This window comes from Candoia aspera, chromosome 2 (genome assembly GCF_035149785.1).
Source record: "Candoia aspera isolate rCanAsp1 chromosome 2, rCanAsp1.hap2, whole genome shotgun sequence".
In the NCBI taxonomy this organism is placed as follows: domain Eukaryota; kingdom Metazoa; phylum Chordata; class Lepidosauria; order Squamata; family Boidae; genus Candoia; species Candoia aspera.
Window position 1 is genome coordinate 80,559,461 of NC_086154.1, and position 17,542 is coordinate 80,577,002.

At 38.1% G+C, this 17,542-nt stretch overlaps 1 protein-coding gene across 2 annotated transcripts in view; it reads right to left on the bottom strand.

Moving 5' to 3' along the window:
• The window catches only part of FNIP1 (folliculin interacting protein 1), a 104,279-nt gene that overhangs the window by 56,048 nt on the left and 30,689 nt on the right, over nt 1–17,542 (bottom strand). For both annotated transcript variants that reach the window (XM_063292320.1, XM_063292319.1), the window contains exon 2: nt 197–323. In XM_063292320.1, the coding sequence (XP_063148390.1) occupies nt 197–323 (127 nt within the window). The remainder of the gene's footprint in view (nt 1–196; nt 324–17,542) is intronic.

Consider the following 17,542-nt stretch of genomic DNA (forward strand, 5'->3'; position numbering starts at 1 on the left):
TTCCAGGAACAGTTTAGTGAGTTTTACACATTCCTAATGTGTAAAAACAATCATTTTTAAACATAGCAATAACAAGCATTTATCTTAGCAGTGCAGTTACCAGTGCAGAAAATTGAATAACCTCTATGGATTAAGCATGTGTTACATTTGAAAAACTGTGTGCATAGTATATTTGGTTTTAATGAATGTTGCTCACCGAGATTGACACATCTTCAGTTCTTCTCTTGGCATTGGAGTCAAATAAAACATTTCGCCCTCTTCTTTCACAGTCCTGGTACACAATTAGTCGGATCTGACTTGGATTAAACTCCGGCAAAGGCCAGCTTTAAAAGGATGGGGAGAAAAGATACTTCATATTAGTTGGGGCTTCATTAAGCGTGCTAAATATCTTTAGCTATAATATCAAGAATGGATGGTGATAATGACAAACACAACAACCATAGCTCAATCACCAGAACAGAATATCTCTTTTTGAATAGTGGTATAAATGGATTGGTAACTTTAAATGTTGTTTAAAACAATTCTTACCATAGGCTGGCATCACTCTTGTTAATACACAGTGCAAAATATTATTGTAATATATGCATTAAAAGCAAACAGAACAGAATTGTTATTAGTAGAAAGAACTATGACATGCTGATGGGAATGGAGAGCTTCTAAAAGGTTTCTGATTGGAACTTTTTGCCTTGCATCTTTTATAGTAAATACTTTCCCACAAAGATGTTTCATGATCATGGCATTCCCACATTCCTAATACTTTGTTTCATGACAATATAAGATTAAACATCACACCTTGCTGAGATATTCCCTTGTAAATCCCATTTGGGAAAACAAACACACAAAAGCAGAAGTTCAGGCTGAAGTGCCAGCATAACTCCCAAAATTCTTTAGAGGCAGGATTGTCTGCCATTCCAAGGAGGAAGCACAATAGAAACATAGCCTGAGTCACAGAAAGAAATATAGCATAGGAACAAAAGACACGAACCTAATTCCATTCCAGAAGGAAGAAACAACAACAAAACCTAACCCTGTCTGCTTTGTACTGTTGCTCCACCCAAAGAAGAATTCCATATATACTGTATCATGTTGCATTCATTGTTTAGCCACCAAAAGGTGGCCCACTCCACTCTAAACCATGACTAAAGCCATTGAAAGAAATAATGGGAAATTTATGCCAGAAACTAAGGAAAGCCCACTTCTGATTTCCCAACTCCAACCACAATGACAGATCCAAAGACACCATGTAAATAATAGAATGCCATGCATGAGATTCATCGAATCATAGAATTAAGGTTTGGAAAGGATCTTGAAGATCATTTAATCCAGCCCGTGCAGAAATCCACTACTATAGCATGCCTGACAGATGACCATCCAGCCTGTTTAAACACCTCCAGTGAAGGTGAGTCTTCTCCTTTCCAAGGCAGTGTGTTCCACATTAAACAGCTCTTATGGTTAGGATTTTTTTCCCTGTTGCCTAACCAAAGTCTACTTTTGGGAAGTTAAAGTCCATTACTTCCAGCCTTAACTTCTAGAACAATTCCGAACAACTCTGCCCCATGTTCTCCCTGTCATCCCCTCAGATATCTGAAGACAGATATTGTGTCTCCCTCCAGCTTTCTCTTGTTCCGGTTCAGCATATTCAATGCCTCCAAACCATTCCCTGCAAGTTTTTCCTTCCTGTTTTTTTTTCCCTGATTCATCATCTTGGTGGTTTCTGGACACACTGCAGGGTGTCAGTGCCCTTCCTATGTTCTAGGTGTGGTCTGACCAGTGCAGAAATGAGAGAAATGACGATTTCTCTTGATCTTTATTTACTTTAGAGGGGTTTCCCCCTCTAATTTCCTTTATTTTCTCAACCTCTTACTCCACATGCATCTGTGCAATTGGAGTTTTTTCTTCCTCAGTTCATCTGCACACTATGGTTTGTATTAATTGGTTATGGACACTAGCAATGTAGGCAACCCCATTTAACTTCACTACTATTCATACATCTTAGTATCTACTCCCCTCATTGGGGTTAAACTAGCTAGTAGAATCTGGGCATGTCAAGAACATCCTCCTGAAAATGAACTTCCAAAGTGGAGAAATTAATTCTAAGTTTAACTTCTGTATGAAAAATCATTGGGTCACATAAACAACAACCTAAAGTACTACTGTCCCAGGTTTAGTATTTCAGTGAAATTAGACCAATGGTGGAACCATCTGTAACTGCATTCGCTTTTCAGGGAATTAAAATATTCTAAAAATACTGATGGGCTTTTCTTGTTGACACAAAAGATAGAGTGCAGAAAAGTTGAGGAAGGAGGATACACACAAAGGTGGAGCATATAAAAGAGGCTAGGGTAAAAACAGAGAAGTAAATGAATGACATACTGCTTACGTAAAGGAAGTTAATTATTCAATATTGCTTTTTAATTTTCATTTCTATTTCCACAGGCAATAGAAAAAAATGAAAGGTAAATATTATTTCTCTGCCAATACAATGTAACTAAATGGAACAATTCAATTAAATAAAGTAGCTGATAAGACTCAAAGTATGTGATATATTTATAAGGCACCTATATAATGACACATTCAGATAGATAGAGGATGGATACTCTGCTATAAGTTTTATAAAACATTAAAACTCCTAGAATTTGCAAGGAAAGATATTGCGTTTAGAAGCAGTATGATCAGACGTTAATGTTAATGTTATAACTATGTAATTAGGATCCATTTACTCAGAAGAAATGTTTAATTGCAAGACTTACAAAGTCTTTCCAAAAAGGTATAAATCTGCTGTGCATGTAAGTTGCGTAACTTAATACAATTTAAGTATTTTTTATTTATTAAACAAATTTATAAGGCTGCCCAACTCACACACAGTGACTCCAGGTGGCTTACAGAATTAAAAACCATAAAAACACAATAAACACCCCACGGTGGCAGCAAACACATTCGTAACAGCCATTTGACTGGCTCTGAAGCGACCTGGGATTGTACCTTTTTAGTCTTGTACACCAGTCAGAAGTAGACAAACTTACTTTTAATACCAGTGTGGATAGCTCAAATGACATCGGCTAAACTAGAATCCTTAACGTGTACAGACCAACTCTGAACAAGAAATTCAAAAAGGAAGAAAATGGAAATGAAATTATTTAATTCTATAACAATTCAGTATTAAAGCCAATGTAAAACAATAATATTGAAACCTGTCTATATGTCAGCATAATGAAACTCCTGACAGAAAGAGATTCCTCTTCCTTTCCTCACCATTATCACCACAACTCTAATCTAGAAGATTAGGAATAGAGGATTTTCTCGTGGGATGGTGGTGGGGGGGATCCCATTGCATAAGCGAAAGTTTTCTGGTGTGGTGTAGAATAGAACCTAATCTAATCATAGCCATTTTTTATTAGAAATTAGCAGTATGTTTAATATTACAGAAATCATGCTATGGAAGCAGGAAACCACTTAACAAGGAATGACATCGTATTGCTATTTATTTTAAGAAGGAAAAGAGAAATAAGGAGAGGCAAGAAATATTATTGAGTCATAAGACAAATATATTAAAAAGTAAAAGATTTAGATAAACTCAAAAGGACAAATACTTTTCTATGAAACACTGTAAGGAAGGAACCTTTGAAAAAAGGGTAACAATCAAAGATCAATCAATTAAGGGAAGAAAAAAACCCAAGCAAACAAACAATATTTTACTAACAGAATAAATAATGGAGCACCAAATAAGTGATCATGAGAGACTTGACTGGAGCTATGCAGTCCTCAAAAATGATTTAAATGCTCTTGTGGGCTTCATATAAGCTTAAATATAGCAACCCTCTGCTAGTCATTAAAGATGTCTTTTTCCTGGCTCCTGTGCAAAGCTGAAAAAAAAGTGAAGCTGCTTAATAGCATTAATTTTTAAGAATCAGTTCCTTAAAACAGTTGTACATTTTTCAAGTTTCTGCAGAAGAGGGGCTGCTTTAACAGACAGACTCTCTGTTCCCCTGAGGTCCAGTGCACTTTTTCCTATTTTCAAAGCATACAGTACAGAGCCCTAATAGCAATACACTTTGAATAATCAGGTGGGTACACCAATCCTTTCCTCTTTTGCTTCAAATAACAAAGCTGATTAATATACTGTAAAAAATATAGATCATGAACAATATTGAAGACTGACTTCTGTCCTCTTTATAGCAGAATGCAAATAAACGCCATAGCAAAACAAGCAAGTTACAACAAAAGAAAAAAAAAGGCAAAGATAGCATACTTTTGAATAAAGCATCCAAATTTGAGCAAACATGTTCCATCTTTTGTCATTATGCTTCACTGGGAAAAGAATCATTCTTTAATGCACCTTTATTGATAAACCAAAGCTCATACTTCCACAGATATCCTTTCTACTGTACATACTATTTACTGTAATATATGGTGATATCTTGATTAAACAGTGAATGCAAATGTTTGTATTTTATCAACATATTAGTAAAATGTATGTAATTAAGACAAACTGCCAACTTCTAATTCTGCAGCTCAGGATTCCAGTTTTAGAAAAAGAAAATTTTACAGGCAGGACTTCAAATCTGATGAATTCTTAGACTATGTACTATACGCATTCTCTGAATTTCTCAACTAGTCACCTGAAATGTCCTTCATAAAAAAACCATAAAATAACAAAGACAACTGATATATTACTTCTTACCCTGCTGCCTACAAACACAACAGGCAGACGGAAACCATATCCCTTTTGGGTTAAAGTGGACCCAGTTTGCAGCAACAGCACTTTCTGAGAGAAAGTATGACTTCTGGATAGAAGAAATGTAAAATTATCTCTTCCTTCCCAGTTCAAATGCCCAACTGATGTGAAGAACATTATGCAGATATAAGCATAAAAAAACCTAACCAATTAGTGTCTGTAAGATTCTTAAAATATCAGTATGAACACACACACACACACACACAGACAAATGAGGGGGTACTTTAATAGTTCCATGCAGTGCTCGAGCCAGTCACATAAGTGAGATTTTTTTTCCTTTGTGTTGAATCAGACTTCTGCTATCACAATCCAGATATGCTAGATGACAGCATCTTCCAAACCAAAATAATGGAGATCTAGTACAACACAACTAGAAGAAAAGCAGAAATAAACCTATATTCCCCCTCACAATATTAACCTAACAATTACTCATGAACTCCTTTTATTCTTTCTAATCCAAAGGAAATTATGTAAGGAGACTGGACCTCTTCCCATCTATATAGCCATCAATATGATAAAAATTCCCAAACTCTGAAATAACAAACAGATTTGATGTACGGGGAGAAGCTGGCAAAAGAAAGATCTAGTTTGAAAATGGGCTGCATCTGTGAAGGGGAAAAAAATCCACTATATTCCCAGAATGGATCCCCACAGGAGAAGCAATGGGCCAGCATCTTGGAATGTTAGTAACTTTTCCATTCTGAGCTCCCCCTCCCCCTCCTGGTCACATGACCCAAAGCGCATCATACAGAATCCATATTGCGCTTTCCAGAACACACATACATATAAACAAATACAGACATGAAGAATGCACAGAAACCTCCACATGGATGCCACATGATACTTGGTTACACAGAAGAAACAAAGTTGCCTCCTATGGCCACTGCCAGTAAAGAGGTTGGAAAGAATTCCAGAAGCCATGTTCCTCAAGCTTTCCCTCCCTTGTTGTTAACATGATTTGTTTCAGGAAGCCACCTCTCTGATGATGTCTCTCCCACACACCCTAGATTAGAATATGGACTCAATTGGCTAGCATTTTGACACTGACTTGACTGCTACTTGAGACTGAAGAGCAAAAAGGCAGAAAGTTCTCTAAAATTGTCTGTACAGGAGAATGAGCTAAACAGGGAATTCTGCTGCATTTACCAGCATATCTGACTCTGCTGCAGTTATGAACTGGGTTACTTCTCCAGCTGTGTTCATGATATTTTAACTACCTTTGACTGGGTTGGCATAAGATTATTCCTGCAGACTATTATCAGTGTTACATAACATGACTCTTCCTTCACCTAAAAACATTCTTTGGCAGCTGCAGCACCATCCCAGGAATCCAAAGAAAATGAAGTGGCAAATCCAGAGGAGGTGGTTCAGGAAGACTGGCAAGGATGCAAAAGAGCCAGACAATAAGATTCTCACAGCTGTCCAAGGAGCATATTTGCAGACATGTGACAAAGGCATGTGAAATGTGCTTAAAATAAAAGCAATTATTCCAGCAAATGCAATATTAAATATCATCAAGAGATGGGATCTTCTTCAAATTTTGAATTCTACTGAAGACTATTAGCTTTTTTTTGTAATTCTTTTGTATATATGTGTAAATTATGAGCTTTGCTTTAAAAGCCTATTTAATTCCACAGTTGTAAAACTTTAACATTATATCCAATATTTAAGCTGAAAATTCAAAAGGGAAAAGCCAAAAAATTAACAGTATTTTGGTAAGAATTGGTGATAGGTATTATTTCTAAATATCTGCCTCCTTTTTCAAAATGGGGGAAGCAGAATAAGTAAATAGCCATTATATAACATCCAGTTAATTATGTTTAGTTACTTTATCTGAACATGGATTTTAATCAATTCTACAAAAAAAAAAACCTGAATATTTAACCCAACTTTCAGATTATCTCTCTTGTCAGGTTAAAATAAACAAAGTAGTTCCAAATCCTCACTAAAAATGAAAATGGATTTTAAAGGGCACAAAAGAATCCAGCTGGAAACAGAGCAGACGTATCATTGTAATCAGAGGAACAGCAATTCCAATTAATTGTTTGCTCTTATTTCATCTATGGCATATATTCAATATACAATAGGGCTAAAGCAGGATATAGATGATTGAGAATACTATAACTATACATGACCATTTAAAATACTTTTATCTGTATACATCTTCATATCCCAAATTGCTCAAAGCCTTTTCCATATTTTTTTCCTCAGAACAACCCTGAGAGAAGGTTTGGCTGAGGATGGTGACTGGGTCAAATAGAATTTAGTTGCTAAGGAGAATTGGTATCCGAATCTCCCATTCTTACTTCCTATCATTCTCCACAGTGAAATGGCCCATCCGGATTTTTCAGACCACATGAGATGATGTTGAGTCCCCACCAAAAAAATTAACATCTGATTTGTTTCTGGGGAGTTTACAGAATATGGCAAAAAAAAGGTGCATCATTTGGTAGTCTGAACTGTTAAAGACTACCTCTGGCTTAAGTCCCAGGTATAAACTAGTTGTATAACAACAGTGATTTGAAGTGTTTAGTTTACAAGGGCTCTTCCTCATCTGGTACTTTCCACACGTCCTGGAGTTCAACATTCACAATCCATAGACAATGGCCCTGTTGGCCAGTTGATATGTTGGCTAAGGATTACGAGCACTGATGTTCAATGCATCTGGAGGTGACCAGGTTGAGGAAGGCTCCCATAAAGTGGACACAATTTAGGTTATTCCAATATGGCTGTGACATTTCTGTTGCTCAGCCTCTCTCCTATTTATTATCTTCCTTGATCTCTGTGTTGATCCCTTTCTGTAGGCAACTGGAGCAAGGAAGCCAAAACCCAAAGCTATTTGTTAAGTAATTAAAATACTTTCTTTTCATTCCTGCAGATGTGCGAAGTAAACAAAGCCTTCTTTAAAATAGCTTGAAGCATGTATTTCCAACCATCAAAGAGAAATAGGATACAGAACTGGGTGGATCACCTACAGTCAGTGTTTATTGTGTCTTTTATATCTTGGATGTTCAAGTTGGCTCAAAATCAACAAGTATTTCATGGGTTTGCAGAGATGGGAAAAGGAAAAATTGAAGAAAAGATGGCACAGGAGAATTGGTTAAATACAACACATAATATGAAATTGGTGTTTCAAAATGCTTTTTTACCTGTAATAGTTTAGAACCTTCTTTAGATATTCTCTATTTTTTTAAAAAAAGGATATTGAATGCTTTTAACTTCAGATCACACATACAAAAAAAGAAGCTAAAAAAGCTAAAAAAAAAAAAAAGAGAACAAAATCCCAATTTTCATCTAGACCAATCTTCCTATTGACCATAGTTTAGGGCAGTGTTTTTCAAACTTGGCAACTTTAAGATGTGTGGACTTCAGCCCCCAGCATGCTGGCTGGGGAATTCTGGGAGCTGAAGTCTACACATCTTAAAATTGCCAAGTTTGAAAACACTGGTTTATGGAAACATTTAACTATTAACTATTCTAAATCTTTTTTCTTGGCATTTGTTTATAAACCTGCAAAACGTGCCTTTTCGTATTGTATCTATCACACCAAAATATTAGTTTACAATCCTTTCAAAAATTATCTCCATACCTCTTTCTTCATCGTATGCCTATTGTTCCCATTCTATAGATGGAAAAGAGCAAACAGGTGTGTTTTAATTTTACAACTCATTTAATCCAACCAAGTTTCTCAACTAAAAAGTAAATATGCCCTCCAGTCAAGTTGACTCATGCAATATTTTGGGCAGCCTTATGGAAATGGTTTGTCACTGTCTTCTTGTGGGATGTATTTTCCTTTTTCCCCTTCTCACTCTAGCTAAGAGCCTGGTGGTTCTCCATCCAAGTACTAATCAGAGCCTGTTTATTTCCCAGATCAATCAAGGTCAGCTAGGTGCTAGGAACTAAAATGGGCAGCTGCTGAATTCTGTCTACAAGACAAATACTTTTAAATAATTTTAGAATATTTGCTATGTGAAATATAAACTCCTCATACCAGATTTAATACTTTCAAAAGGAAATCTAACAGTAATATAACATTGTCATATTGCATAGTTACAGTGGCTGATTATCTAGAAAGTTATAGCAATCAGACTATTTGTTCCAACATAATATTAACTAAAGTTATGAAAACTGCCTGGCAATGAATCACCGGTTCAAACTATTTTTAAGGACATCTACGCAAATGTTATTTTTAGTTTATGCCAGCTTATCTGTTCTGCATGCCTTTCATGTTAGCACCTTTTTAGAACACTGATAGGAACATTCATGCCAGAACAGGTTCCTGGTCCATTTCATATGGTACCTTGGCTTTTTCCGACAATGCCTACCACTGAATACAATAGAAAAAGTAAGTACTATAGCTCATTGATCTACATCCTAATAGATAAGGAAAGCAGCCATTTGCTAAGTAGCAGTAATCTCATTACACTTTGTTGCATGTATCCTTCATTTGTATTATGTTGATATATGTGCAGTAAGTTACACAGCATTGTTTAGGACTGTGAATTTGGATTTAGAATACAGTAGGTTTTTAAAATAATAATTCTATAGTATGTAGATGTGCATTTCAATTATAAGTGCCACATTTGTGATTGGTAATATATGCAGAGGGTTTGTGGCAGAACAGTAGGTAGAAAATAGGTTTATGACTCAATATTACAGTACAGACATTGTAGCACCTTGGAAAGCTGTCTTTTCTTTCAGGAATTGCTGAAATGTAATTTGGAATCCACAAGTGGTTGGTGAGAAAGTAGAGGGCAGAAGAGTTACCCCTACAAACAAGATATATATCATCTTAAACCAAGATTAGGAGTGCAAACAGAAAATTCACATTAACAACAAGCAATTGGCTATTGAAAGAATTAACTGCTTAAATCTCATTTCATGCAAAGGGTTTTAATGTAAGCAGTTTTTAACGATAAAATTCATAACTGGCAGCATGGGTAACATGGTTTAACATAAAAGCAGCCATCAGATTTAAAAATAAATAATAAACAGGGTAGGGAGAAGGTACTGACAACCCTTGATTCATTTATTAGCACAATATGCATGGTATATTAGCCTTAGCATAACCCACGATGAAGGATGCTATGCACTGTAACTCCTCACCTGACTAGTCAACCAGAGTTTCTGCTTCATTCACCTATGACAACTTACAACCAATTTTTTATGTCTTTTCATTTCTGAGGCTCAAGCATACTATTACTGTTTTAATAAAATATTTTATATTGGGTATTTGTATCAGCACTGATTTCAGAGCAGTTCTTAAATCTTTGCCTATACAGTATTACAGAACTTTAAATCTACTTAAGTTACTCCAACACATCATCTCCTCTGAGCCAAGTCATAAGTCAGTGGTGGTTGGCAGGGAGAGATCAACCCCTAGGCCCCTCATTTTTGGGGTGCCACAGAGTTCTATTCTCTCTCCCCTCCTTTTCAATGTCTACATGAAGCCATTGGGTGAGGTCATCCATCAGTCTGGGGTTCGGTATCATCAGTATCTTTATATTGGATAGATCCAATTATATCTTTCGACTCCAGGCCGGCAAAGTAAGGCTGTTGAGATTCTCTCCCAGTACCTGGAAACTGTGTGGCTTGGGATGGGGAGGAACCGTCTCTGACTCAACCCTACCAAGACCAAGTGGCTGTGGGTGTTTGGACTGCCCAGATCTGGGGATATTCCAACTTCGACCTTGAATGGGGTTGCACTTCCCTATTCAAGGATAGTGCACAATTTGGGGGTCTTCCTGTACTCGCACCTCCTGCTCAATGAGCAGATGGCAGCTGTGGCCCGGAAGGCTTTTGCCCAGCTTCAGTTGTGCCCTTTCCTTCAGACAGTCACTCATGCCTTGGTCACCTTATGGCATAACTACTGTAACATGCTGTACATGGGGCTGCCCTTGAAGACCACCCGGAAGCTTCAGCTGTTCCAGAATGCAGCTGTGCAGGCAGTGATGGGCAAGCCTCAGTATGCCCATGTAACACTTCTGCTTTGCAACCTGTACTGGTTGCCAGTTTGCTTCCAGGTGCTGGTTACTACCTATAAAGCCCTACATGGCATAGGGCCTGGTTACTTGAGGGACCACCTGTCTCCCATTGTATCTCCCCAGCCAGTTCATTCTAGCAGAGCTGGCACAATCTGGGTTCCATTGATTAATAATGCCATCTGTCTGGACCCTGGAAGCGCGCCTGCTCTGTAGCAGTGCCTGCCCTCTGAATGAGGACCCCCCCTCCCAAATTTGAACTGTTCCCACCCTACTGGTATTCCAAGGGCCTTAAAAGCCTGACTCTTTGCTCAGGCCTTTGGTGAGGATGCCTGACACCCTTTTCTTCCTTTCTGTTCCCTTCTGGGTTTGTTTTCTTTGCCATCGTTGTTCTTTTGTCTTGTGCTGTTTTTCTGTCTTTTGTATTGTTCTTTGTTTTTAAATGTTTTAACAATTGTAAACCGCCCAGAGTTATTGGGGGTCAGGCAGTATATGGCGTATAAATTTAATTGATGATGATGATGATCAGAGAACCAAACTAAGATGTCGAAAACCTTATTTTCTAATCTTCATTCACGTCTGAAATCCAGTAGGTGGCCTTGCGCCAAGGCCCCTCTCAGCTTGAACTAACTCATGGTTCATACTGAAATCTGTTTTAAGATTCCCAGAGGAAGGATGCGAAATCACTAAAGCTAGAAAGATAAGGTAGATAATCTAATGTTCTGTACAGCCTCTACAGAAGTTTTACAATACAAGCCAATGTTCATGAAAGTACTGAAGTAATAATGTAAATTTTCCCTAGGCTGCTAGGATTAAACTAAATTTGGAGGGAACCCACAGTAGCAAGGTGTATCATGTACTGGTCAGAACTAGACAGAAGAATATTAAGAATAAGGTAGAGATAGAAAGATCATGGTAAGTTAATCAGAAGTCTTCAAAATATTCTTGGATATTTCCGATTGCAAACACATGTACTCAGGAGTATATCATAACAACATTTGTGATTATTACTTTTATAGCTATGGAACTCAGAAATATAGATGCTTCTGTGAAAGAATCAAGCATGGGAAAAAGTACAATAAGGGTTAAAGTCCTCAGGTAAATTCTATTTCTCTGGAATGAACTTTTGTTAAGGGGGTTGTTTTAAAGCCCTAGCTACATTTTAAACTCCATCTCCTAAAAATTAAAACTTAGGCAAGTAACTTATTTCTGAAGTTCATCCCTACTTCACTAACATGAGACAATGGTAAATACTAACCAAAAGCCAGAGTTTTCAAACATGGGATGTCCAAAGAGATTTTGAAAGATACCAATGTAAAAACATGAGAGTCAAAGAAAGCAGTGGAACATTCACAGCTGGAAAAAGCATGGAGAGATGGCTAAATCTTATGGGGCATCCAGAAGGCAACGGGTTGAGAGAGTCTACATAAAAAAGCATCAGCGTGAATGAATGAGTGACCATCCTACCTCTTTAGTCTACTACTTTATTTTACTGATCTGGCTTTCTAGCTTTTGAGTGACTATTGTGGCTGGGAAGCCAGACTAGTTAAGTAAGGCAGATTAAAGAGACAAGGTGCTCAGGCTGAGTTTTTATGGTACCATACAATCAAAGCAAAGAGTAGGTATCATTTCCCAAAACCTCAGCTCTTCTAGGTGGTTCTTACTTCCTATCATACAGCTGCTATCAATAGAAACAGAGATCATTAGAAGAATTTGGAATTATTACCAACTATAAGCTTTCCTTGACTCTCTTACTGTCCCCAGAGGCCAGCCATGGTGGGCGAAAGCCCCCGCCAAGTCTCACCAGCCAAAATCTCATGATAAGCAGGAAATATTGATCATTATGAGATTTCTTCTCACAAGTTTCACAAACTCTAGGATTGCCTTGGAATTGGGGTAGCATCTATATTCCATATTTACAGTCCATAGGAATGCTTTGTTAATGATGACTGGTTGATGATACCAACTGGCAGAAAAATCGTGATTGGAAGAAATGGATGCTGCTTCAATTCTCAAATACTTTTATAATCAGTTAGAAACGAATGTACTGTATTGCAAAGTTCAGAGCGCAATGTAATTACTTTTTGCAAAGAAAGGGAATACATTCCACATCTGCAGTTGCGTATAGGTTACTCTGATATACCATGTCTACAGAGAAAGTTCCTCTGACCTGAGTTTGACATAGCACAAATATCTGTAGGTTAACAAGCTACTTCTTCAGATGCAAGTTGAGCATCCAGTCAGCTTCACTCATCTGTTGGTTTAGCTGCATCAACTTAAATACCCTTGATTTGTTTTATATAGCATACAGGTATTGTGCTATACCTCACCCAACAGCCTCCTAAAAAGAAATAATGAAATACTTCTTAAGCTGCCTCTAAATTTTTATCTGCCTTAAATTCCGAATACTCTCAGCCTGCTGACTTCCCTTGATTTTTCACCTGATTTTTTCCATTTCTGTCTTTCCCTCTCCAGTTTTTTTTTTAAGAGTCTAAGTTAAGTATATACAAAATATTTCAATTTTGAAACAGCTGTTCAGGATTTGTAATGAGTTGTTCTAACCATTCCAGAAGCGTTTCAAACTCAAAACAACCCCATTACCAGTACTTGATCTGAATTCAAAACAGGTCTGAAATACTCCCAAAAATGCTGTTTTCAGCTTGAGCCCACAACACTTCAAACTCAAAGCATTTCACACACCTCTACTACCAAGGGACCTATTCAAATTCCAACCCCGTTTGCCTTCCAAATTCAAGCTCTCCTGTCTGCTTTCCCATTCTCCATTTTTAAAAAGCAATATAACAGTACCAGATAAGGTATATTATATAGATTCAGATAGATCCTCTTCCCATTCAACTACTGTGACATTAAAAGTATTATCCTGATGATGGGGAGTAATCCAGATCAAGTTAAGCATTTTTAAAAATTGTGTTAAAGTCAATAGAAAAGTTAACCACGTGCTTAAACCATCTCCCCATAATTCAGAAATGCTTAATGCTTAACTTCCAAAAGAGCAAGCCCTATAAATTTGTGTGATAAAGTATGAGGACTTATAAGGTATCCGGTTTACCTTTTACAATTCTAAAAGCTTTAATACATGCATGAATACTTTTACCAGTTGATTATTTTAGGAAATACTCCTTGCTATGTAAGCAGTCTGACCTAAACAAGAATCAGCCATCGGGATTAAAACTACCAGCAGTTTTTATTTCTGCAGCAAATATCTTAGTAAGAACTACAGAAGATAAACTGCCCAATCTTCTTAAAAAAACTACTTAGAAGTCAGTCCCAAGGAGTTCAGCAGAGCTTACTTCTGAGTAGACAAGCACAGGACTGTGCTGTAAGCAAATTAATTTTAAGACAGTGCTATATTACATTGTTTTTTTTAAAAAAGCACAATTATTTCCACATAATTTCATTAAATAAATATAGCCAAAACACTCAGTATTTTATCATACCTGGAAAGCATCTTTGTCCCTCAAGCGGGCTCCACTTTTCCGAATTTCTGTAACTCCGGTTAGGAGGACCAGCTGCCAAATAAGGTTAATAATAGAAATGATCCACATTCATCCAGAACCACAAGACTGTCAGGTGACAGCTTGAGAAGTCTGAATTTAACTAAAACAAAAGAGGTGCCATGCTGTAGCACAAAAAAGAAAAAAGCGGCAACACCAGAGATGAAGAAGAAAGCTTTCTCTCAGAGTCAGGATTCCCCCACAGAAGAAAAAAGTAGGTGATGGGGATTCCTGAGACAGAAAACCCGAAAAGCCCTGAGGCAGAATTCCCTGGCCATTCACAGGCAGATGCTGCTCTGTATTTTCACGACCAAAAACCTGCCTTTTCATCTTGCGGGTCGCTCCAGAAGGTGGGCTACAGCAAACATGGTGATGTTTTACCCTGCTTCCTTTGTCTCTTCCTGGAGTGTGGGACTGCGGAAGATCAATCTACTTCATCAGCAGGCTAAGTGCCCCGCTGCAGCCAAGGCAGACTCTGCATGTCAGTTTAATCTCTTCTCCTCCTTTAGCGAAACCAATACAGGCAGAGCCTCGTGACCAGGCTCCCTCGCAGCTGGGGCCACAATCCTGCATTTCTCCAGGCTATGGTGGGTCAGAAAGACAGAGTGAGTGGGGGGAGAAAGGCAACAAAGCAGCCCCCCCTTCCTCTCCACTCATTGCCTACATTCTTGGAAGCTGCAAGATGCCAGGGACCAACCCCCCCCCCCCCCCCCCGCCGACAAGCTCAGCCTGGGAGTGGAAAAGCCACCCTAACAGCCATCACATGACCCAGAGCTGTCAGTAGATGCTACCTGGATCTGCAATGAGGTCGCTAGCCAATCCCAGCCCCGCCTTGCTTGCATACATGCATGTATATTCCACCAGGAAAATAAGGCGATTACTGTTTAACCATGCAGGGCCCTCATCTGAGCGCCTGATTTATTATTTAGTGCAAGTCAGGGCATTAAGCTTCCCATGATGCTTTTTTCTCACCCAGCTTGCTCATCAGGGAACAACTCCAGTAAGTATTAACTTAAAGAAGATATTGCCCCCCCGCCCCGCTTTCTCTCCCGCCTTCTCTCCCTCCACGCACACGCGCTGAAAGCTTCTTCCCCAGCCTCAATCTTATATAGGAACAAAGCAGACACTGTTGGCTCTGTAAAGGCTCCTTAACGTTTCCAGAAAAAAGCCTCAAATTGCGAAGACAACTGCACACCAACGATTTCCTAGCTGTAAACAAGATTTTATAACTGTTCTTTGGGGCAGCACACACATTTCAGGCTAAGGGGAAGGCAGACCATGGAAGGCATTCAGGATCCTTTGCAAGAGTGTTCCTACACCAGCGAGGGATAGCGATTAAGGGCTGGAGTAGGACCAGGGCAGCCCAGGTTCATGTCCACCCTTGGCCACAGAAACTCATTATGTGACTGTGGCTCAGTCACAGTCTCTCACCCCAGCCTACCCTACAAGGTTGTGAGGGGAAAACTGTAAGAATAAATGCTATTCACACCCCTTTGAGCTCCTGACAGAAAGGCAGGATAGCAATCTAACCAACTAAAGAAACACAATGTGCAAGTCTACTCAAAAACAAGTCCAACTGAGTTGAATGGGACTTATTCCTGGGTAAGAATGTACAGTACTGCAACCCCTGAATCTTTCCCCAAAGGCTTTCATATAATTTTATTCATGTTTTAAATCCAAAGGACAATTCAAAGGGAAAAAGATTAAGAAAAATGAAAATGCAAGGGTTTTAAGTGTGTGTAAGCCTGCAAGTTTGAAGCCGAAGATTTAAAAACCAAAACAAGACACCATCATTTAAAAAAATAACACATTTTATTGTTATTAGAAATCACCAGTTCAGAATAATTTCAACAAGCATTAAAATAAATAACACCAACATCAACTTCAGAGCATCATTAATGTTGCCTCTTGTTTAAATGCAGCTATTCTACGTCAAATAACATTTTCATCATATGTTTACTTTGGAAAATCCCTGAATTTTCTATGAGAAGCCTTCTTTAATCTTATACAACATAATGTTCAACTTCCTCAGGAACCTCACAAACTATTTACCAATGGTTTTCTATATGTAAAGTCAGTGTAGCTGGATTAGGTCATTAATAGAATTCTGACATTTTACAGATTCCACCTAAAGGATTTCCTAAATAGTGCCAGGAATTCCATGGAAGAACACCAGGTGCCTGCAGAGACACACTTGGCCTGAATCCGTACCCCCTCTCCTCCACTGAAAGATGAACACACACACTCTCTCTCTCACACACACAGGCAAACACACAGACACATACAGAGAGTTTAGACATGTAGTAATTTTTCCAAGTACTAACTACTGTAGCCATATGCCAATTCTGAAATCTCCTTGTTTCAGTAGTAGTTGGCCATGCTGCTGTCCAGTTTTGGTACTGAATTTAGATGAGAATAACTCTTGCCCACAACAGATATAGGTTGAATTTGGGGATCAGAGTCTAGCTTTTGATTTTCTGGTTTTAAAGCTTTGGAAATATTTAAAGTTGCTTTTCTTTCATTCTCCCTTCTAGGTTTGTTTGTGTATGTGTATGAAAGAGAGAGAAAGACAGAGAGACAGAGAGAGAAACATAGCAGTTTTCTCTAAGCACGCATACAGAAATTGCTCACATCATAAAACTGACACTGGCTGTGCTTGGTGAATTCTGATGAGTACATTGAAGGACTCCGTTTGAAAGGGAAGCTGGCGACTTTGTTTATTCAAACAGTCCTGAACTATATAGATTTCAGTTCAATGAACAAAAGCTGGAATTGCACAGAATTCCAATCTCCATAAATATAAAGTGCTTAGCTCCTTTAAATGTTTAACTTTTTAGATTATAAAGAGATTCTAAACCCTTGAATCAAGTAAACTGGGTTGGCTGTTTCCTTCTAATGCATGCAGCGCAGCCAAGTTAAAAACTTTCAGATACTATTCAAATGAATGCATATAAAAACCTTTAGCTTTGACTAGATACTCTTAAAAAAGAACACACAGAGAACCTACATTGAAGCACCCCAACTGCTAACATGAAGTTATGTTACATGCAGATATAGGTATATCTGGCTCTCAAAAGATTAGTGTGGTCAAATGTGACTTTTTGTCTCTGGAGCTATGTCATGGTAAGAGGTTAGTGAGCCTAGTTTATTACACACCTATTTATCCACATGAGTATGTTTTTATACAATCTCACTTTTACATGCATCCACATAAAACCGTTTTTATAAAGAAGGCACAACTGCACTCTAGGAAGTGATCTGGAAAGTATGTGAAGGAGCAAATCAGATCAAACCTTTATTATGGCCTGTGG